The following is a 23640-nucleotide window of genomic DNA, read 5'->3' on the forward strand; positions in this document are numbered from 1 at the left end:
GCTGAGTCCGCCAATGGCTACCACCAGCAGAAACTTTCAATGGATCCTCGCACCATCCTTTGTTATTTCACGCCAGCAGCTTATAGCTGCCGGCGATGGCTAGCAGGGCTGCGTGCTGTATTACAATAACCGAAGCGGGTGCAGTAGCTTCGATAACAGTCGCTTTGTTCATACTTTAGCTTCGTTTTGTAGCGTTCGATGCCGCCTATTGAGCTTTTGCTTGTCATCCTTCCACAGCTTGGTTCATGGCTGGCTCTCCTGCGTTTGTACGTAGCGTCTAACTGAGCTTAAGTACGAGCCTTTTTTTTTTCTATTTCTCTAAGTTCTTATTAGGCGTTCGTCAGGTCTGTCTCGCCCTACCTTCTGAGCAGCAGTCGCTGCTGCTGCTGATTCTGCTTGTTCTGGTGGATTTGATTCTTCTGTTTGGTTCGATCATTTTCAGCAACACATATCGGGCACCATTTCTATCTTCGCCACCGTTTCGAAAGGCCTACCTTCATAGGCCAAAGGAACTTCAGGCAGAATGAAATCGGACTCGGGGTTTTTCTTGCGGTCACTCTCCTCATGCCATTTACGCTCTTCGTCTATATCTTTGTCGATTATCGTATCTGTTGCTCTCAGCTCCTTAACTGAAAACTGAGGTTTCAGGCCAGTCGGTATTTTTCGCTCGAGTCACATAGGCCGCAGCAGCGTCACCATCACGAACCTGCCTACATAGGTACTTGCCTAAACGCGACTGGTTGGATCGCACAAAAGCCTCGCGCTTCTTCGTAGTTGCAGTTTTTTTGTCGAACCTCTTCGTATTCTTCAGCTTGTTCTTCGCCAGTAAATTTCGCCAGCACCGAAGTGCTGCTATGCGGCGCCGAAGATTGCTGAAGATCAGTTAGACGTCACAGCAGAGGTGACTCGGCGGAAAGAAATCCAGGTCTGTATCTGTACACAACCTCTACGTACTTCTCAGACAAAACCAGTCCTGAATATGCTTAAGACTTAGTAGAAAGACGGGCAGAGCACTGAGCAGAAAATTTTTGAGGGCGTATTGAGACCCCCCCCCCCCCCCCCACGACTGTCGCTTCGTCGGCATCAATTCTTATACTTCTGTGTACCCATGTTGAACTCGCTGCGAGTGTCTGTATATAATAGAATAGGAAAGGGCCGGGTAAATAGTAACCATTCACAACAATGACACTCCGCTTGATTCATATGTTGCTTGCCTGTTCCGTCGGGTGACTATTGCTGCGACTACCCATTCACTGATCTAGGCCTGCGTGGGTGATACTTGCTATATAGGACGTACAAAAAGAGGTTTCGAAACAGGTCTGCCAGCAGGAGGCAGCGAGATCGCTGAAGTCTGGGCCATTCTTTACAGACATCAAAGAGTTCTGATGGCTAATATATTCCCGGATAAGAACCTTACAAAAAGCTTGAGAAATTGCTCCACTTAACCTTCTCCTGGACTTAGTGCATAGTTACAGAAAAGGAAACAGAAGGGTACACTGTGGAATGAGGAGATCTATGTTAAGAGAGAGCTCGAAAACCCGTAGTTTAACCATTTATTGTATACTGGTACAGTCATAATATTCTATTCAAAGCTATCGCCCGACAATATGATTTCGACACGTTTAATGCATATTATTTGACCATTGATTCTGTTTTATTATATCAAATGACGATATCATTAACTTTAATGACGTTCTGAACGTAGAGGAACCTGGTTTTGATGGAGCTTCAGATGATAAAATTGTTCATATCTTTTCGTAAGCTTTATATAATTATTTCGTTTTTTTCTGCGAAAAACTTTAAAATCAATCATTAAAGCGTGGGAAATTCGTGATTGGTGCTCTGCCACTATTTTTGTTGCCGCCTTCTTTGCTAAAAACTACATTGCCCTATGTTTTTATGCCCTACGCTACTTTAACGCTACAACTGCATTAATGCTGCAATATATAAGATCACGCAACGGACGGGGTCTCTTCGTTGCCAATATTTACTTTTTCAACTACCTTGCCAAAGATACCATTTACAAATGATCATTTACGTACGACTGCTAGACGTAAACTTAGATGTTTAACCCTATCGTTACAGAAGCGCTCGTTATTGCGGACTCAGATTACGTTAGGTAACTGTTGCTAAGCTTCTTTGATTGTGCAATGCATTCATTTATAGAATACGGATGTGTTTGGTTCCTAATCCCGCGTCGACGTCCTAATATATTAACTACTAGCCAACTAGATAATGGATTCTTATAAAGAATTTTACAAACAAACTTAGGTTTTCGGTTAAAGCGACTAGGTGACAAAATTTATAAGTAAAAACAGCAAATCGCATATTTATATACTTTTGTTTTATTTACGCTTCATGTCCTCATTGTCATTTCTGCGGACATGCTGCTTGACATCTTTAGTTCGCCTACCTCATGCATGAGGTCCCGCTCGCTCTCTCTCGCTCTCGGTCTCTCTCTCGCTCTCTCTCTCTATCTCTCTCTCTCGCGCGCGCGCGCGCTCTCACACACACATGTCATTAATACCTATGCATGGTTACTTCTCGTATTCTTGTGAGGCCTTTCCATGTTTGCAATACCACCCATCGGCCGTTGTGTCTCTTGCTATGTCCTCAACTATTTTACTCGCACTCTACCCGGCCATTTAGTGTCCACATAATAGTTTCCCACGGCTTCTGACAGTCTCTGTCGAAATCATTTTTCATCGTCTTTGTCGGTGTATCTTTACTAATTATTTTTTCGCACGCTCCCCTATCTCGCACATAATCTTTCTACTACCTTCCACTAAATCATCATCAACTTCGTAATGTTTGTCATCATTATTAGCATTGTCTCATCAACAAGAATCTTTTTGACTGGGTCGGTCCCTTGCAGATTAGAGACCCTCTTAGGGGTCAACACCTCCTCCCCGTCACTAAACTTGCCATTCACTGGCCCAACCCAAGGAGCTATGTACTCCCCGCGTGCACTAGTCTTCCAAGCACTTGTTATACGTGTATGTGGAAAGAGCGCGCAAACATACCGTCATGTTTTTCTTTTTCTATGATAGCGCCATCAACTACGACCCCCCCCCCCCCCGCACCAGCGTTTTTTTAACACCTGCTTGTTATATTCTACAATATACCACAATCGTCAATTCCCACAATGTTTCCCAATTGACCATACAATTCTCTCCAAGGATCAGCACCTCCCTTCTTCTCCAGTTCACACACAAACTGTGTCATATTCGCTAGTCCGTCTTTTGTCCAATTGTGCACTACCAAGGCCCCGCTATTTATGATAATTCGTAAGCTAAAAGTTCCTACCACCCAAATGAGTTCGACCAGCCAGCTATTTGCGATACTAGGCGATAATGCATGGATAACTGAATAATCCGTTGTTGCCTGTCGATTTGTCGAACTCTGGGTGATATGGGATAGTTTGCAGCGGCACTTAGAACTGCGTAGGCCCGCGCTTGCCGGTCTCTGCCTCGAGATCGATCGACAGTGGGTAGTAACTTGGATTAACGTGTTCTAGACGCGTTGACTGACAGATTACGTCTGACCCTGAGATCTTTGTAGAAGCTCTCTCTTTCTCTAGTTGCGCCTCGTGACTTGGCTTGTAGAGAACTAACAGAACATCGTTGTTCTCGGGTCGATGTTACTGTAAGATCTCTGCAGGATACGAATCTACGCGGGTCTCCTTGTTTTTTCCGTTGTCTTAGGTGCTATGTTGCCCCCTTGCCTATCGCCTAAAAGACGGACTCTGCTGAACGCGAAAGGTGCACCGGGTGGGAGGGGCAACGCGCCAGACGTTTCTTCGGCAGCCGAACGAGGAGCATTTGCAGACGGGCGAAGTCTGGCCGATCGTCTGCTTGAAATGACCAACACGACATGAGGATATCTTTGACGTCCTGTGATGTTTGCAGGTTAGCCAAAGGCGGCTTGACACCTTTGGCGACCTGCCAGATGATTGCTTCTGGCGGCTGACTCCTGAACGGCCAATCGCCGCACAGCAGCTCGTAAAAGACCGTACCGAAAGCGTACACATCACTGCGAGTCGAAAACGACAGATCAGGCTGGCCCGCTCCGGGCCGAAGATCTCGGATAAGCTCAGGTGCTAGATAGCACAGCCAACCTTGTGGGATAGTTAACCAGTCACCTCTATGGCCACCCTGTCCACCCTGGCATAGTTTGACTACGGAGAACAGACCAAAATCCGTAATAACCACCTTACCATTCTCGTAAAAGATATTTTTCGTCTTTAAGTCCTTATGTAGAATTCCCCTCGCGTGCAAATAACCCATACCTGCAAAATGACCACAGCATCGAGATGAAACAAATGATTATATACAGCAGGAAAAACTGCCGAATAAAGTTATTATATCTGATATTTTTCACTAGATATCAAAATAGATTTGCGCTTAGAGTGGGCATTGATTTCATTCTCTCTTTCTATTTCGACCCACCCCTCTGTGTCTATTACCCAAATGTAATCAGATCCTACTTTTATTAACAAGTATGGCATGAGAATAGCGTTATCCTTATGATATAAATAAAAAAAAAAACCACAACGCCGCACATCGATTCGATGGCTGGGATACGCTAGATGATTTATTTACTAACTAATGCATTTTATCGTTCTGAAAGCGAGAGGAGAAACTGTTACTCACCGTGACATATTTGTAACGCTATTTGCGATATCCGGTTGAGGTTGAACTTGTCCTTCCGTAAGTGCAGATGCCTGTATAAAGTCATGCCCTTACAGAGTGAGGTAACAATAGCCAGCTGTGGCGGCTTCATGCAGGCGCCCATAAATAAGACGAGGTTCTCGTGACGAGTTTTTCGAAACGTTGCTACCTCTTGTTTAAACGTATCCATGATTTCGCTTTGTCGACTAGCGCTTTGGGAGGCCTGCTCCATATTAAGCATTTTCACGGCAACGGCGCCATGCCAGCTTCCTCTACACATCAGAAAAAACAAGAACAACGGTAGCATAATAGTGATATAAACGCAACAAGTGTTATAATACAAGGAACCAACCGTATTGATTTTTACATTTAGGTCGAAATTAGAAGGTTGAACATTAATTTAACGTAATTTTTTTTCAGTTTTCCTTCACAACGCGTGCCGGTCAATTTGTCTATACGAAACTGTGGTCCAACTTTGATAGAAATTATTTAATGTTGAAGGAAGATCATTTGTTTGTATCTATACGAAGTTTTGTATGATAGTTACCTGTACACAACTCCAAAACGGCCCTCCCCGAGTTTTTCTTGTAGTTGGACTTCGTCCAACGGAATGTCCCATTCGCGCAGCGATAACTAAAACCATCAATACAACAATATTCAATTATGCAACCTTATTAGTTAGTGTAAATTCTAACAGCGTTAAGTTATAGAACGATCAGTACATTAATCACCTATTTCCGATCGTCCAAAAGTGTAAACAAATATTTGCTGGGTTAGGGAAGCCTTGCTAGAATATTGTCAGTGGTAGGTGCCATCATGAGCCGAGCGGTCGGGAAACTTCGACGCTCACACAAGTACAATAAAGCAAGTATAAGAACGGCTCAACCTGGGCGGCTATTGCGCATTGTTCCAAATTTTTTTCCAAAAATTTTTCCAAACAAATGAATCGTACAAGCTATACCATCTTATCCATCTGTTAAGGAAACCCCATATAAGTATAGCAAGACTCGTCTCCGCCAGACCTTCTAGTGGGAGCAGCTTTTTATACTATACACAAGCAGTGGTTCCGAGGACCTAACTGCATTTCAAAAAAAAAATAGCCGAAAGTGTTAAAAAAAATTGAAGGGTTTATTCAGATGTAACTGGGACGTTGTAGTTTATATAGCAGGCGTTATAATTCAAAGCTGTTTCAGTTTTTTGGCGCAATAGTAACTGTTCTACAACGCACAGAAATCCGATTCAAAGGGTGTGCTCTCTTTGCACCCCACCGTCCCACCCTGAATAGTCAAGAAAGGGGCGAAGGTTGATTGAATAATTTCGTGTAAACCATCAAAGCGTCAGCCATCGTCGTTGTCATTCACTTTAGCTTAAAAGCGTGCAAACTGGTAGTGTCGACAACTAAATTCATTAAGGGATAGAATTAAAAACCAAGGAAGGTCGTGACTTTTCTCTAGGCACACGCATCCGGGAGGCAAAGTAGTGGAACTGGTTCACGTTCGGATGTCAAGGAAACACAACAAGAACAACATGAGCTGAGCTTAAATACGGATGGTGAGACTGCGAACCATAGACATTTAGAAGACAAAACCACACAACACACAAAATAAGTGCACAGGAGTGATGGAAAACAGGTTGTAGAAATTAGTGCAGGTGCTATTATGGTTGATTCGAGAGCAATAGGGTACTTTTTTAAGTTTTTGATTCATACACTGTTCTGTCGGGGCCAAGGTTTGCCTGCAGCGTCCTGTTCGGCCACATCGAACGACACCTGCGAATCCTGCGAGCCGATCCGTAGTGACAGTGTCTTCTCGCTATCCGTCTGCATTAATAAGAACAATAAGTATAAAAATAACAATGGTGGCTCATGTTGATCGACAGGACTGCGCTGGCGTCACACAAATATGCCAGAGATTTTATCTACGTGGTAATAATCCGATCGCGAAGAATAACAAACTGTTAAATACATATCAATTTATAGATACAACTGCTTGATGCATGAACATGGAACATTTGTTTAGAGGACTGAACATTTAATATTATCCGCATGAAGTTCAATGCATCTTCATTTTTTAAAAAAATTGGGTTTAATAATGTGTATTCCGAGAAAAGCGCGCTAGGTGATCCATATGTAAGAAAAAACAATTCTATTCGATCTTATGGGATACCGCGCGCATATATCGTTAAAGGTTTACGCTGTCCCAACATGAAACGATACCGCGACGGGTTCTGCTTGTCACTATGCGATATGGCATATATAAGTTAAGATTCCTAAAAAAGTATTCGATCGCAACTTACACTTATGCTGCCTGAATTCGAAGCGGCAGATACGACGGTGCGATCCGAATCGGTCGACCGCAAAGAGTTCGCTTTACCAGCGTGGCCTTGGCCACTCGTCGAAGGCAAGCTGCCATCGCGGCCGCTGGCAGCAGCTACCAAGTCGTCAGGTGGAAACCGGAAGACCTGTTTGCCACTGACGCCTCCAACGCTTGCCAATACCTAGAAAACGTCGCATTTAGCCAACGAAAAGAAACAACATAAGAAAGAAGGAGCCGGATGCAGCTTAGCCGTTATGGACCTTGTGTGAACTAATGGGGGAAAGAGATATGAAGGGGAGACGAGGAAAGATCTGAAAATATGTGCACTAACGTAGTCAAGATCATTAAAACACGGGCATCAGCCCGATTAGAAAATATTGAGCCATTGAGCTACCTGTGGCGAATTCGGTGCCGACGAATTGCATGACGACGTATTTGATGAAGAGTCGCCGGTTTGAGGACCGTACGCGGAGCTGAAATGAGGCCCGACGCCCCCGGGTAACCCCTGCCGAGACAGCACATGGCGTGGCAGTGAGGGTGAGTGACCCGGTAACGGACTACTTGACACCTGTTCACTGCCAGCGCCTATAAGCGAACAAAAAGCAGAATCACATCGAATATTGTAGTAAAGAACGGAAATCCGATTAATGCTGTACCAGGTAGAATAAGAGCACTGCTCAGGTAATTAGGTCAATGATGCTCGAGCTCAGCGCACTGGTTGGATTTGGTGTCTAATTATGATTTATTATTGAGCACCCGGTTTCCTCCCGAAGGTCGAGTAAAATCGAACAGACGGCTTTCGATACCTTCGTCAACCCGTTGCACGCGCATCTTATTATAGCGGTATACACGTTTTACAACTATCCCCTTTTATCGATTACCTTCTACGTAATGCGTATATAATCATAGTGGAAATCTGATTGAAATGCGAACGAATAGCAAGTACAATAGGGACCAATTTTTTCGGATATATGTTGCGCTAAGCTGCACATTTATTCGAAAGAACTTGAAATTAACGTATCTTTAGAATAAACGAATTTACATAATACTTACCCTGGTTATATCTTTGTGCGAAAACATCAACAAGTTCGTTGGGAAGCCCGCAGCTAGGTGGGACCTGCAATTAATAAATACCGATAGTTAATTCTTTTAGCTATTTAGTATTTTAGATTGGTGGAAAAACCATTTAAGCGCTGCCTTTAAAGTGTACAGAAATAGACTTAATTTAAAAAATTACTTCAGCACTTTTACAAACCTTGTCCACGCAGTCCCTATGACAACGGAATTTACACTCTCGGCATTTATAGCCGAAAAACATTGGCTTGTCACACTGTTGGCATGTCGTTACCTGCAAAAATCAATTTAATATTACTAACGTTATTAATTAATTGTTAATTAACGTCCACTATTGGTGCTTATATGTTTGCTTTTAGTTTTATTATGTTCTACTTCCTCAAACGTTTTCGAGAGACCAGTTCACCATGTAAATTAATCTTGTAGATTATAGGATACCATATATATACATGCACACCTGTTGTGTGCATGTACATATATGCACGTTGGCGGACTCATATCACCCTCTCCTAGACTAATAACTTCTCACGCTTTGCATCTTAGGCTACAAACTTGGGTGAACTAGCTTACAGACATTAGGTAGAGACGTATTTGTGACGACGTTGCGGGAACGTGTTTGCACGCTAAATTTGAGGGACACGTGGTGGTCTGTGTTCGAAGTCAGGTGTAGACACTTCGTTTCGTGCTGGTGGGTATGCAATCTGATGGGTTGTCTAACAGTGGTATCGGACGTAAAACTCAATACGTTGGGATCAGATAGCCATGACGCTTTCACTCACCTTGACCGTGGATGAAAATCGATGGTGAATGGCGTGTCCCATTCCAGGAAGGCGCGGGGAGCGTGGTACCGCTAATGTAGGAACCGAGGCCGCTAGGATGAAGATAGATTTAGAATTATAATTTTTTGAGCTAATTATTGATACCTAGTAAAAGGTCCCCGTGATGGCGGACTATATGTCGCACTTGCCTGCTGCTCATATCGAAGTGATACTAGCAAAATATGAAGTAGTTTAGAACCAAATCTGTTCTTCACTGCACTTCAATGGAGCAATGCACTTCCCTTTAGCTGGTAGCTACCAAAATTATCTAATACAACAGCAAACGTAGTTTTATGGCATGCGACTTAAAAACGTTTGTCTACGTTTTTAAATGTTGCTGAACAATTAGCAATAGAACAATTCGTCTACAGTCTTGTAACCAATAGTACTGTACAAAAATGATTTTGTCATACAAAAATTACAGTCAGAATGACTTATCCACGATTGCAATGATACCAACTGGTGGCGATGCCACAGACTTTTTACAGCTTTGCAATTATGACGTCGTTCAAATGATGATCAATGCCCCGCCAGTGTGGCAAAGTTCATTGTTACTGCATATTCATTCACATAGCTTGTCTATGTGATTCCGTGGAAGACAATATATTCTTCCTGTCGTCGCCAAGATAGACCTCGAACAAGGGTATGCAACAGGGAGGTCACGTGAAACTTAAACACGAGAAATACAGAGCCAAGGAGGAATACGTTGTCATTTCTCTGCTATTTGGGCACACTTGTACTCACAGAATTCCATGTTTCACAGCTTATCCCGCTGTAAAACTTGAAATCAATTCTTCTATTAAAACGAATATTTTTTCTCCCAATCCGGCTAGGCAGCCTTTACAAGTGAAATCCTTCTTTTGCAAATAAGGCAAGACTCTTGCTTCATTAACTTAGACTCTAAGTTACCGCATGTGGTATTAGTATTCTACGTTAGACATAGAATGGCAACATGCGTAATACATAAGGTATGATTCACAATGATTAAATTAATGAAGATTGCTACATATTGAAGTTCTAAAGAGACAGACAAAAGCATACACAACATACACAGGCAAACACGGTGCTCATTCTGCCTCGACATATCAATAGTCAGCGTTACCCAAAGCCTTTCGTATGGTAGTTCGTCGCTGGGTTGGCATTAGCGCTGCATTTGAGGTGTGATCCGTCTGATTTCAACTAGTAATCGGATTTTTCACATGATTCAAAATGCCCTCAACACACTAGATCAGCCAATATATAATCGCTTATCTAATTATATGTTGAAGCAGAATGTGTTTATATATAGTATATATACATATATATACTATATGTAAACACATATATGTATATATATATATATATACGGTAAAAATAATCCACCTAACAACTGATACGAAAAATAAATCTACACCACACAGCACTCACGTTGTTGCTGCCCGTGGGGGCCAGCGAGTCCAGGCGCATCCGGAGATTCGACGAACGCATTGTCAGCCGAAGCATCCGGAGAAGTGATGAACGAGGGACTTCGCGACGGTGACAGGCTTCCGCTGGCGGGCGTCGGCTCGGTTTGGTGACGCCTGCGGGGTGGACATCTGCCGATGCCACTTGGCCCCCCGACGATGTGCTGCGAAAATTGCTGTTGTTGTTGTTGCTGCTGCTGTGGTTGCGTCTGAAGCTGAAGAGGCTGGTTGCTACTTCCGCTGACACTGTTTGTGCTGCTCGTACAACTGTGATGTTGTATTTGTGGTTGCAGATGTGGATATGGCGGCTGTTGGAACTCCAGCTGGTGATCGCGTAATGAATGCTCATGCGATCGAGACTTGCTCACCAAGCCGCTGCTACCACTGCGCTCGGCCGCGTTGTTGTTGTTATTGAGGCTCGTCACAAACGACGTTGGTGTTTTTCGAATGTACGGTGGTGTCCGGCTAACAACGATTTAGCAATAATAATAACAATAATGACAACAATAAAAAAATAGCAAAAAGTAAACGAGGAAAAAATAATTATAATTAAAGGTAGCCTTGTATTAACAGTCACCTACTATATGATTTTTCTAAAACAAGTTTGTCTGACTTATGTGGGCTATCTGTTTTAGAGAATGGTTTTCCACTAGTGTGTATTATTAATGTGTAGAAAACACGCCTGGGCAATCCCAGCAACATACACTACTCCCCCGGAGTGAAAAGAGCAGGACGGAGTGAAAACTCGGGAGCAAAACAGCAAACGGTCGCGTGCCATAGTTCGCCGGGTAAAATTGAATGGATAATATAATCTACTCACAATATTAGATAGCCTACACCACGAAATAGCTACTATTTCCCATGATCGCAGACACGCCACCGTGATCGCAAAGGCCCACTCCGAACTTAAAAGAGGGTTCAGAGTTCCTACTCTAATTCCAGTCCAATGCAATGTCGATTTTGTTGTATTTTCTGTTGAATAAATTAGCCGGCTTTAGTTAGGCGACGAACCCTATAAAAACTAGCGTGTTATTATTATGCTATAGTTACATATGATCAAGCGGTTTTACACATACCTGTGTTGGCATGGCCCTGCGGACGCGGAGGACGCGGCGTTCCCTGATGCCGTCAACGCAGTTGGGTTTACCAATTTCTCTACGGGCGATACTCCCGCCGTCGCATTGACGGCAGTTGAATTAGCGGAATTATTAACGTGCGGTGTCATATTGTTGCTTGTTACACTTCCCACTGAACTAGCAGTAGTTGCGTTTCCCGCAGAATTTCCCGATTGACTGACCAAGTGATTTACTAAAGGTGATCCAGGCGAAGCGGGCTGCGTTAGTATCGCCTGCGGTCCTGCTCCTGATCCAGCTAAACCGCTGACCCCGCTGCTATTGTTAACCGTAGCAGGACTTCCACCTGGCGTTCCGGCCGCACTACCGGTTCCTGCTGTATTCATAGCAATTCCACTACCGGTTCCACCTGTTATGGCCGCCTTCTCCCCACTTGTTGCAGTTCCATCTATCGTTCCTGCGTAGCTACTGCTGCTGCTGCAACTGCTTCCACTAGCCATGCTTGCCCCTAAGCGAGACTCAATCGTAAGGCCCTCTGGACACGTCAGGTACTCCCAGCTTAGGTCTTCAAACCCGTCTTCGAACTGCCAAAATTTAGACGAGGATAAATAACGTTATCAAATAGATGTATCGTGTTAGATAGAATAATATTATCGACAGCGATGGCATGGCTGTGTGACATTTTGAAACACCGAATTTCATACCAAAAAACTGTCAAAAATGAAGTAGAGTCAAGCCCGAGTTGCTCATAATTGTGTGTAATAAAATTGCCTGAAATGAACCGGAGTGATACGACGAGACTCGTCCGTTGTATGGTTTACATTGAAAAAGTTCCATATGTCATAGTTTGATGCTCCCTTAAATTTAGTTCTAACTTATGAATATCCGCAAAAACCTGTTTTGTATGGTATTTAGTTACACTTTGGCTTTATACAGCTTATTACGACAGCTTAAACGACCGAGAGTAAAATCGTGGTTTTCCATAAACAGCAGAAATAATTGTGTGCACGTTCCCTCTAAAACAGTGTTATAAAATAACAAAGCAGATCTTCATGTGCGAAAAGCCATCTATTTCTCTCACCGCCTGATACCTGAATCGGCACGGTTCTGAGCATAAGCTCTGTTCAAATTTAACGACATGGTAAATTCTACAATACGAAATACGGCTACATTTTCTTCCGAATGGAACAATTCTATACTGAGAATAAATTGCATCAATGGAATCTTTTTTAAATAGAAAAAGAGGTGCAAGGATTTTTATCAAACTGTTGCAGATCTAACAGGGTGCTTTCTTTTATATCGTATATACTCTAACTCTAATAAAAGCTCAGAAACGGCCTAGGTGTCTAGGTTTTAACTCACCGTTTGCGTTGTACCGCTAAGTTGCCGACTTGTGCACTTCCTGAGGTTTCGGAGTGCCGTAAGGAGACGTAACCGCTCCTCTGTTTGATCACAGAGCACATCTAATATAGGATGTAAAAACAGTCGAAAAGAAACAGATAGAACATAATCTTATAAAATAGCGGAATCATCATCACCGGCATCATGCTTTCAAAAGATGTCAAAATGGTAACAATGAATGGTATTTTGAAATGCATATCTGGTACTAAACAATAAGCAAAAAGTCATTCCTGTGTACATCCAAATTATTTTAGAATTGCGTAACTCAATTGTACCTTCCTGATCAGTTTCTAGATTTACATGTACATACAAATGATTTTGGTCGACTTTTTCTAAATGAAAAACGATTTTGTGCTAGAACGACGACTCAGCCTGTGCTACATTTTTAGGCTAAGTTTGATGAATCTCGTCCTTCTCATTTCTATGGGCACATCGTATGTTTTATGGACTTTAACCATTTTTGATGATAAGCATTAAACGCGCCTATGTTCAGTGCCTTCTTGGTCAATTTCAATGCATCAAGGTAAAACAGAGAATGCATTATATGTTTTGTTATAGTTTAAATAAACTGTTTGGAACTGAAACGGCACTTTAAGCCCTTTTCCTCAAAAATTCTGGTTATTGACAGCAAACTTAAGACTGCTACAAAATCTCTAGTTTCCTGGTAATCTGCTATTTACTTTTGCATCGATGGCAGCTGTAGCCTAGTTTAGACGCCCAAAAATAGCTTGTTTCTCGTTGAAAATTCGTTTCTGTCCCCAGTATACTATTTTGACTAGCGTGAGCTAAAAACATTGTTTCCGTCAAGCATGTCAACTCAAACCTTGCACTTGGAGGGTTCTCAACCGAATAGACAGGCATTGCTACAAATCTCTGCCTCAGACAAGCCCTACCAACGATACAATGCGTCCGAATGACGAAACCTTGATCTAATCAACGATTTTCATGCTAAATGGCAAGTTGGTATTTGCGACACGATTAAATATATATCCTATCATGTAAATAGTTAATATTAGTTACATGACTAACATAGTAGTATCATTAATAATATAGGTTTCAGCAACATAGTGTGCTTTATTCAGTGTGAGATCTTATAAGCTCAATTATTTTAATTGGGTCATTGGGCTGTATTGCTCTTTTATGCCCGTTTTTAGTCTGCACCACGCACTGCTGAAAATTCGACCTTCGACATGAACAACATCAAAATTTATTTCGAACATCTATTTAATTTCGAGTAATTTTTCTTGCATGATCCCAGGGTTTGTTTGAAGAGCCTACTTGGCTTTCATAAATTATAATTTTCGTGACCACAGAAAGGTGCCTTGCGGGTGAAAGATGACGAGTGAATGATTTAACGCGTTCGTCGATATTTTGTGCAATGATTCGTATGAGTCAATACACAGTTCTTTCAGTGTCGGGAATGCCTTCATCTAGGCCAATGTAGGAACACCGCATAGCTCGTGTCTCATAGAAAGGGTAGAGGGTCTGAACTGAGCACTTTCACGCATAGAGGAACCCAGTCAAAATAGGTATCGCAATGGTATTTTTCATAGAGTGGCTCGTTATGTAGATCATTATGTCTGTCCGATCGAATTCATTTTTTCAGTAAAAACTTCAGGGTCAGAGCTTACTGTCAACGTTTGCTATTAAACTTTTAAATATAAAACGTTTGAATAATTTTCTTTATTACATCTATATCTGTATATATATATAATATATATATATATATATATATATATTATATCAATTACAAATGATTATTTAAGCTTTCGACGTTGTTACATTCAGGCTTGGTATTGTCTTTCTTTGAAATTATAAGGAGTCTGGTGACTTTTTTGAACTAAATAAACATCTGGAATATTTATTATCTAAGACGATACAACATGTATGAAATGGGTCGAAGAGGCCTCGCTTAATGTACTCTACGCTAAGATATCCAAGCGTGGTGCTGTCTTTCATCCGAGTTACGACGATTAAGTGTCTCAGTCGAACTCGACTGAAAAGCTTCGATTCATTTAGGGTAAAGAGTAAACAGTCTTCAGTAACCACAATCTATTTTGACGTTTCCCTTAGAATTTTAGTACTTAAATGACTTGAGCATGCGGGGTCATTTAGTCTGATGTTTAGTTTTTGTCGTATGGTGCATGTCTCATTATTTGACACGACACGTACTTCTTGCTACGCCGATAGGATAAAACAGGCATTTGTGGTAAATGTTTTTGGAAGTAAATTCCACATGGAAATTGCTAATTTATATTTGTCCTTCGTGTAAGCCCGAAAGCGCGCAACGTTCAATAGCCGTGGCTTGGTGTAGATCACTTTAAACATTACGTGCAGGAAATGTAATAATATTTATTTCAATCAAAACTTAACAGTGCGTTAGAATAACCCAAATGAAAAACCCATGAAAAACAACTAGCTTCTATCTATGGATCGAACCCGACAGCATGCTTGCAAATAGTCCACACAAATTTATTATCTATATAAATTTTTATGTATAGTTATAGTAAATGTATAGTTAGTAACCTTTGATTTGGTCGTCGGAACGTGCTAACAGTTGATCAAAGCTGCCACCAACGAGGCGAGAGACCCCCGCTATGCTGGGTTCACTGAGACCAACTACTCGAAGCCACATTTGCAGTTTCGGATACTCAAATGGGTCTTCGCTGCGCTCCAACTGCTGGCGAGCCACTAACTGGCGGGCGAATAAACGCACCAACTTCGTCTGTAATAGCAAATACAACGGCCCAACTATTATTATCAGAAAATGGTAATTGTCACGATGGTTCTTGCAGCGGATGCTGTTAGAAGGATTATCAAAAATAATCTAATAATAAGAAAGTGCGCCCTCTTCCTTATGTCTTGTTACGCAATATACTGGCACCTTTTTGTCAACTTCTTGGGTCATCACTCTAGACATCACGTTTGCGATTCAGGTTTATTTCTTCTGTAATCAATGTTATATCAAGACGAGCAGCGCCATAGTGCTCCTTGTGTGTCTGTGCGTGTGTGTGTATATGTGTGTTTATGCGCGTGTGTGTGTGTGTAATTCTAACTGTAATATTGTGTCATATAAAATTCCAGAACTATGCAAGCATTTACTTCTCACCTAGAGATTGTAATGGTTAAAAAGAATACTCGTTTTTAAAAAGTATGTAGAACACTATCGATTTCAATAATTATTATTATATTCATTTTAATAATAAGCCCCATAACAGTGGAAATCGGAAACTTGAGCAGTGTTGTAAGGACACAACAGTTACGCTAAACACTTATTTACAATAATCTAAATGTTTTTCTTTCATAAAACACTTAAATCATCGCATCCAACTCAGTACGTAATTTATTTTGAGTAACCACTAAGATTTATCAGTTTTTATTAATTGTTCGATACTATTTACAGGTTCCGTTTTATAAAAAAGGCGATTGTACGTTGCGTATTAACACTTCGCCGGTGGTCTGCATTTCTTGCAGAGATCATGTTTGCCGCTACTGCAACACAACTATCAAATTCTGTTTCAGTTCAGCCTAGTTAGAAAAATATGTCACCCACGTCGATTCATTTAGAATAACACTTCACGCTTTTAGCTGCTCTCAACACAATTATGCGAGGCAATTTAGTTAATTGTTGGCCTTTTTTAAAATTAAAACCATATTGAAGAACTGGTGATATTTATAGCGCAAGCCACATATGCCAAATTTTGTAAAACTATAACTTTAGCTCAAACAACGTCACAAAGGGTTAAATCTAGATGGCGCCTCTAATCTTACATTTAATCAATCTCGTTTAGGCATTTGATTATTTTCTCCGGTGGTTTGCTCAGCGGGAGCTAGCTAGGCCTGCTGAGACAATACTATATTCCAACCAAATGACTATTTTTTCGTATTATTATCCCACGCTAGCTTGTTTTCGTCCTAGTTAGTTAACCTACTTTTATATTTCTTCTCCGATTCTTTTTTTCTTCTCTAGTAGACAAAACCATTACACTCCAAACGTAATTGGGGTATTATATTTGTTCTACTGCTACGATATAACATTTACGTAAAAAAATGTTAATTTCTCGGCACAGGTTTTAAATATGTCTTATAGTCTAATCTACCACTTGTGAGCATTTCACGAGAAGATGATGATCTTGTCAGGGGTGAATATTTCAACTTAGTTAACCACAAAAAACAACCATTTCAATTAAGTCAAAATCAGACATCTGACTTCGTGTAAATCGCTATTCGGCTAAGATGTCCCATCGATTTAATAATGCACATTTACATATAAACCAGCAAGTCTGTTGAATTTTGTTCGTTAGTCACATCAGTTTGCTTTGGGCGGTTGTGGCCGTTGGTATTTTTCAATAACCGCAACTTCAGTCACAAAGTACACAGCCAGCAAAAAAGGCAGCTGCTTGGTCATATCTAAATGTACCCTGTGCTTATACGCGCCAATATTCAAAAATCAAACAGTTTAATGCGCTTTACTTTCTCGAAGTAGTAGGGGGCTTATTTTTATTTATTATATTCCGCTCCTTGTTTAAAGACTCAAAAAAGTCATTATGGCCTAATTCACGAAAACCGGTATGGTCATCTAAACATACAATAACTCTCCAGTAAACTCTTTGGCACGATCTAGGTTTAGAAGAAACATCAGGGATTAATCTTGAGCTAGATTAGCTGACAGTTCAATTTAGGATTTTATCAAATTTACATTTGCTGTAAACTGATGGTCTAACAAAGTGTTACATGGTAGTTGAATATACGGGTAAGCATTTAAGCAAGATTATTCTTGTTGTCCGCTCCAGAAAAAAAATATAATTTTTTTCTGGTGCGGATAATGAGAAATATATATATATATATATTAGCTGACTCACTCACGTTGAGGCAATGTTAGTAATTGTGACCATCGGTCTAACTAAGGTTTCGTTGAATTATATCTGTTTTCGAATAGAGAAAGCAAAGATCTGCAGCGATCTAGTACGTAGTAGATAATAGCGATAGTACAATGATATAAATATGAAGAATAATAATAACGGAAGAGGACCTACCTATCTATTAACCTGTACCTACCTCCAGGATGCGTATCTCATTCTGGGTGATGTGGTTGTCAGCGAGGCAGGTGGTGCGCAGCCCATTGAGGTGTTCGAACGAAATGTCGATCATGGCCTGGGCCTGCAGGCACGCCTCGCGAGACCCGTAGCGCTCCTCGGCTGCCATCGCCCCGAGATTCCTCACACCACTGTCTTCCTCATGCCGCAGCCACCGCTGGCAGCGACAATGGATAATGCTCGAAATGATTTTCAGTAAAAACCGCTGCTAGGCCACGACGACAACAGCCGTTGCTTCTATTACTGCTGCTTTTACACAACGAACTCGACAGCGAAGATCGGCGAAAGTAACGACAATGATGTGAATACGAATTGCGTACACTCCGTAGCCGATGTACCAGTGACGAGTGTACACAGTGTCTGCGATAAGGTGGAGAGCGATTATTTAGGAAGAAGAATACACTGCGGCGGCAGCAGCGAAAAACACCGTACCCGTTGGTGCTGATCGTCTTGATCGTATCCTCGACGCTAGAACTGCACTCTGTGTTTCCAAGAACAATCTGCTTTTTGTTGTTCTTTTTCGTGGCAGGTTTCTTGCCAAGCAGTTTGACCCGACTGGACGTAGGCTTTCTATTGCCGTTGCAGATTTTGTCGTTGTTAGAAATCGTCTGGGTGAAAAGACTACTGATAGTCGTGTTTCTTCTGCGACTATTGCTGCTACTTCTGCGGATGTTAGTCTCAGTGGTATTAGGCTGCTTCGTCGACATGCTGCCTTAGTCGTCCAGGGCCCTCGGCTCCGACGTGTCTCGTCGAACTCCACTCGCTTGCGCGGCGGTCCCTGCTTACCTTTGCTGCTATGATGATAGTTCAGCCGTTACGACTGTCTCTGACAGTGCTTTCTTTCTGTCCCATTTTGCCTTTTTTCTCTGCGTTGACTTGCCTGACTGCATGTACATTCCTCGTTTACCGTTCTCGGTCGCTTATCTTTTGTGGCTGAGTCTTACATTTGTGGCGTGACGTCGCCCTTCAGATCGATGCAACGAAGACGACGCAAATGGATCTTTTTGTACAACTGTTGTTGCTATTGTCACCAGCGTATTATCACCATCTTGCCACTATTATCCCGCTGTTTCAAGGGCTTCTTAATAGCGCTTTTCGTGCAGGGATTTCATAGCTAGAGATTCAAACACGAAACCTATCTCTTTTCTATATCTTATTTGCTCTTTCTCACTTTTCCTTTCAGGCCTAAATCAAATGCGTCACACATTCTGTCACACCGGCCGCATGTGTTCCACGTGCTCACGAATCCCCCGAAAATCGAGATCAAAACCAGTTAATTAGTTTGCTATGTATCAGACGTGCAGGGTCTTAAGCGACAGGCTATGCTCAGGGAAGTGACAGCCTCCACCGATCGTTTCTCTGCGCTCGCTCCTATTTTTAGATGTTACCGCTTGTTCGGTTAGCTATGAAGCTACTTTTGCTTTCACATTGAGATGTTGCTTCTATTAAGTATTTTTTAATGTCGTTAATACCACAACCCGCTGCCCCCCTCCCCCACTCCTGCTATACACGCCTGTAGCCTATCGCAATCGAGGTCGCGATCGTTACTGTCCAATTATGGTCCGTACACGTCGACTCTGCCCACCTTGTTCTTCAAAGCTCATTTGTGTCCCATTATAATTTTAGAGATAGCGGCTGCCGCGGTGCGAACCGCTGTTACATGAACACTTATGTACGAATTCAGCAAGTTAGCACGGTTTCGAATGCGCAACTCGCACTATGCACAAAGCTAAATAGGATTGGCGCTGGGCCGCGCAAAAACCGTTGCATAGACAACACCGCATACGGAAAAGCATTCCCACAACCTTACTGCTGTCCCACTGACTGCAGCCGTCGGAAATCTTTACACAGACTTCACCATATATAGCTGTTGCTACTGCTTTTGACACTGTCGAATTGAATCATACGACTGGCACCTCACCAGAGCTTATGTGTATGTGTGTGCACTACTCCTTAATCTTGTCTCTGCCAGCAGTTAGTGAAATACAAAATGCCCATGAATGTTATTAGCAGCAAAGAGTTCTGCTTGTCGTGATGGTTATGGGGTAATAGCAGCCGGCCACAAAAACAATAAGGTCCAGATAAGGACGATGTTGGATGGCAATGCAGGCCACAACGATAACACGACCACTGAAACACCGTCGTCGCTTCGCTCTCAGACAACCCAGTCGAATGAGTAACAACTCGTGTTTTCGCCAGTCCTGTGTCTCTATATGTGTTTCAGTGTACATGTGTGTGTGCATCGGTCTGTGTATGCGTTAGACTGCTTTTCTAACTGACTAACCCCCGGGGGTGCTGCTGGTGTTCCTCCCGTAGTTTCCGTTGCTACAACCTGCTAGTCGTTCCGGCTGCTTCAGATTTCTGTACCCCTTTGCAGGATACCCGATACCCGGGCGGCCCAACTCGGTGCGGTAGGTTCAGAGCCAGAACCCGTCCGATGCAATCGGGAGAAAGAGAGACACTAAATCTGAATAAGAAAAGAGATGCGACAAACGGCGGGTAGGAATCACTCGCTTAGTGTGTCTGAGTTCTATAACGAGCACACGGAGAACCTAAAGAAACCTGTTGTGGGCGGCGGGAGGCTAGTTTATGGTTGGTACGGCGAAAAGCCTCCCACAGAAATTGACGATAGCACAACAGCAGCATGGATTGAGTACAACACAACGATAGCTGGTAGCACGTAGAAGACAGTGAGGCGCACACTGCGCCCCCAATTACGACGATACCTATCGTCGTTTTACAGAAAACTTTGCTCGTCCAAACGACGGAAAACAAACCGTCAACGATCGTCACTGTAGCAGCACGGATAGAGTTCTTGGGACTATCTAATTGTAAAATTTTCTATATGAAGGGATACAATAAGGGCAGCGTAATGTAACACGGCACGATGCGGCGCCATGCAAACGCGAAACTAGTCACTAGCGCGCGACACCTGCTGACGAGAGGTCCTCCACGGTACAGTTTTGTACTCTATAATATGTATGCTTCGATCCACTGCCTTGCACCAGAAAGTGAACGTGTCGGAACTCACCATGGGCTCACTTGTGCTCCGCCCACGACCCCCCACCAGTAAAACCAACACGGTGTCGTCGTCTCTGCTACATTCAGAAGGACTCACGACGTCTGCAAAACAACGTAAAGTTGCTGTTACGTAGAGCTGCTGCAATCTCAGCAGCACGCGCAAAAGCGCATCCGTTCATAGCAATGCTACGATTTGTACCAATGTAGCTGTTATCGTTAGAGAGAAAAAACTCACGCAAATCTCTTTTCACACTCCACCATAACTTTAGCACGTTCACGACTTCATTACCATCTACACAACAGAAGCAGCAGCAGCAGCGACAGCGGCGGTCAAGCCGTTGATTTGAGGTTGCTTCACGCTTCTCGTATCATCTGCCATATTCCTTTACTTCGTACTGCTGAAAACAAAAACGGCAAAGTGAGCAAGTAAACTTCTGCCGCTCACCATCCAACCACTTCTATATATAAGTATTTATCCATTCATTTGTTCTTGCACGAAAAAACAAAGACACAGAGGTTCAGCAACGGATCCCTTCTCACGGATTGGGACCCCGAGCTAGTTTCGACCGGCTAAATTCCGAAGATTTAGTGGGCCCACACACGATGGTTCGCCTATTTTCTTTTACTATCCGACAACTGCTGCTTATCGTCACTGCCGTCAAACGCGACGATCTATCAACCAAAGGACGGTGACTACGTCCTGCCACCTACCACAGTCCACCGACACAACAGAAACACTGGTGGAGATGAGAGCCTTGTTAGTGTTATTGCTGCTATTATTGGTCACTGGTGACAATGATGGTAAAACAATTACCGCATGCAGTGCTCGACAACGATAGCAATGGCCAGCGAGACCCTCTCGTTTGGCAGTTCCTCCGGCTTCTTTCCTTATCCGTGCTGATAGGCCGATTTCGCATTCGTAGCAATGGTGTGGTCTACAACTGCACTTCTTTGCGGGTTAGCTCGGGTGCTCGCAGCAATCGCGAGTCGATGTCGACTGTCTGGCAGAACGACTCACGGAGCGGCCACAGGCTCGTTGCTAGCTTACGCCAGTAGCCGCAGCCAGCTGAGGGTCAGCCTGTAGATACCTTACCACTAGCGATAGGAGCACCCAGTGGCAGCAGCCGTAGCAGGTAGTAGCCGTCGCATTGGAAATCTGCTGGTTGCAAGACGACGGCCTCCATCCAACACAATCACTACATCGTTTTGGTGGCGCTGCTTCGTTTTCGTCTTCGTTATCGTTGTAGTCACTGCTGCTGCTGCTGCTGCTACTACTATGGTCGTCGGCACTATCGTTCGCATCCGCTGTAGAGTAGGGCGCCAAAGCAGATCAAAAGCAGATTATGCCAGCAGTGGTGGCGCCAGTGGGGCGCTGACAGCGGTAGTGGCCCCCAGAAATAGAAGAAAAGCTCTCGGCTCTCGTCCACACAGGACAACAGCACCAACTAATACAGCAGCGCAGAAGTGCAGAGACGGGGTTAGGGACAGGCTCAAAATAATGTCCCTGTTTCGATCCGACAATAGCAGACGATAGTCAACAATTAACGGTATGAGTGAGCAGACGATAAAATGAAGAGCAAATTAGGAGGAAGCTTAAAAAGTTTAAATGGAAATGACAACGTATATAGACGAAGGATAGCCGAATACCCATAGAATGGAAAATGAAGATGAAAGGAGAAGCTATAAGGAAATTGCGACTAATGCAGTGATGCATTCGGTTTTCTATGTTTTGCATCGGTAGGTTCGGCAGTCGATGGTTAATGCGCTCGCTATTCTACTTTAAACAATAGCAGTGGCCAGTAAATGACTGGTCATCGTACTACGTTCAACGCCGACGAGAAGCGGCAAACGAATACCTGTGGTAATACTTATTCGAAGAAGAGCCATACAAGAAGTGACCAGGCGACGTTACAGAAAACTGAGACCCAGTCAAAGCTCCGCGTATATTCGACGGGGTACAAATAGACGGAGTACGAACAATAGAGAAAAACGGGGGCAACGGAAAGTGAAACTTTATAGATATGTACCATGCGTACAGTATAATCTAAACATGATAAGAGGAACGACCGTTGGCAGGAGAGATTTTTGATAGAAAGCAGTGTACTTATAAGATACGAACACGCTCAATGAAATATACGGGAGTCATACACGACTCGAATCAGGCTCATCGCTTGAAACGCTTGCAATAACTGGATCAAGCTACCTACGTTCTCTCGAAAGCGCAACATAAAAATTATTCTTATCAAAAATTAATGTATATATATATATATATATATATATATATAGAACAAAGGAGCTTTGACGAAAAAGTACGCCAGGAAGTTCTACGATTTGTCTTTAAATACTTTAATATAAAACGATCAGGAAACGGATGTGACATAGTCTATAATTAACTTCATAGATGATTATCAAATCTTGGCTGTGCTTAATCTTCTAGTGATAGTCAAAAGTTCTACAAGTAAAACGGGTTTATTTCAATAAAATAATAGTGCAATGTCTGTTTTTTGCTTGCTTTTCTTATACATCCATTCGGCTAGAAAAACCCTTTCGAGGTAACTTTTTAACTTTCGGCATTCCTATAAAATGCTATCAGTGCATTTATAGCGCTTTAGACGTCAGGTCTAACGCCCTATTTTGAGACCATTATTGGCAAGCTTTGTCACATGTTCTCGTTTACTCAGAATGTTTGTGACCTGTAGTAGACGGAAATAGGTGATGGTAGGTGTGGGC

At 42.7% G+C, this 23640-nt stretch overlaps 1 protein-coding gene across 7 annotated transcripts; it reads right to left on the reverse strand.

Moving 5' to 3' along the window:
* Nucleotides 1–2325: 2325 nt before the first annotated feature.
* On the reverse strand, nucleotides 2326–23418 carry LOC111252631 (kinase suppressor of Ras 1-like). 7 transcript variants are annotated; one of them, XM_022810850.2, is made up of 15 exons: nucleotides 21725–23418; nucleotides 17852–21305; nucleotides 15320–15518; nucleotides 12755–12855; nucleotides 11396–11976; nucleotides 10285–10784; nucleotides 8839–8930; nucleotides 8241–8333; nucleotides 8039–8102; nucleotides 7380–7570; nucleotides 6966–7166; nucleotides 6379–6489; nucleotides 5218–5303; nucleotides 4653–4942; nucleotides 2326–4288 (listed from the first exon to the last, which is right to left on the reverse strand). In XM_022810850.2, exons 2-15 carry the CDS (start codon nucleotides 17996–17998, stop codon nucleotides 3732–3734), a joined length of 3213 nt encoding a protein of 1070 aa, XP_022666585.1. In that variant the 5' UTR covers nucleotides 17999–21305; nucleotides 21725–23418; the 3' UTR covers nucleotides 2326–3731. The 7 variants fall into 7 exon arrangements, with proteins under 7 accessions (XP_022666585.1, XP_022666584.1, XP_086849337.1 ...); XM_022810849.2 differs by having other exon boundaries at nucleotides 17852–21308; XM_086993211.1 differs by having other exon boundaries at nucleotides 21622–23418.
* Nucleotides 23419–23640: the final 222 nt, after the last annotated feature.

Source organism: Varroa destructor, unplaced genomic scaffold (genome assembly GCF_002443255.2).
Source record: "Varroa destructor unplaced genomic scaffold, Vdes_3.0 BEIS01000006.1, whole genome shotgun sequence".
Lineage (NCBI taxonomy): Eukaryota > Metazoa > Arthropoda > Arachnida > Mesostigmata > Varroidae > Varroa > Varroa destructor.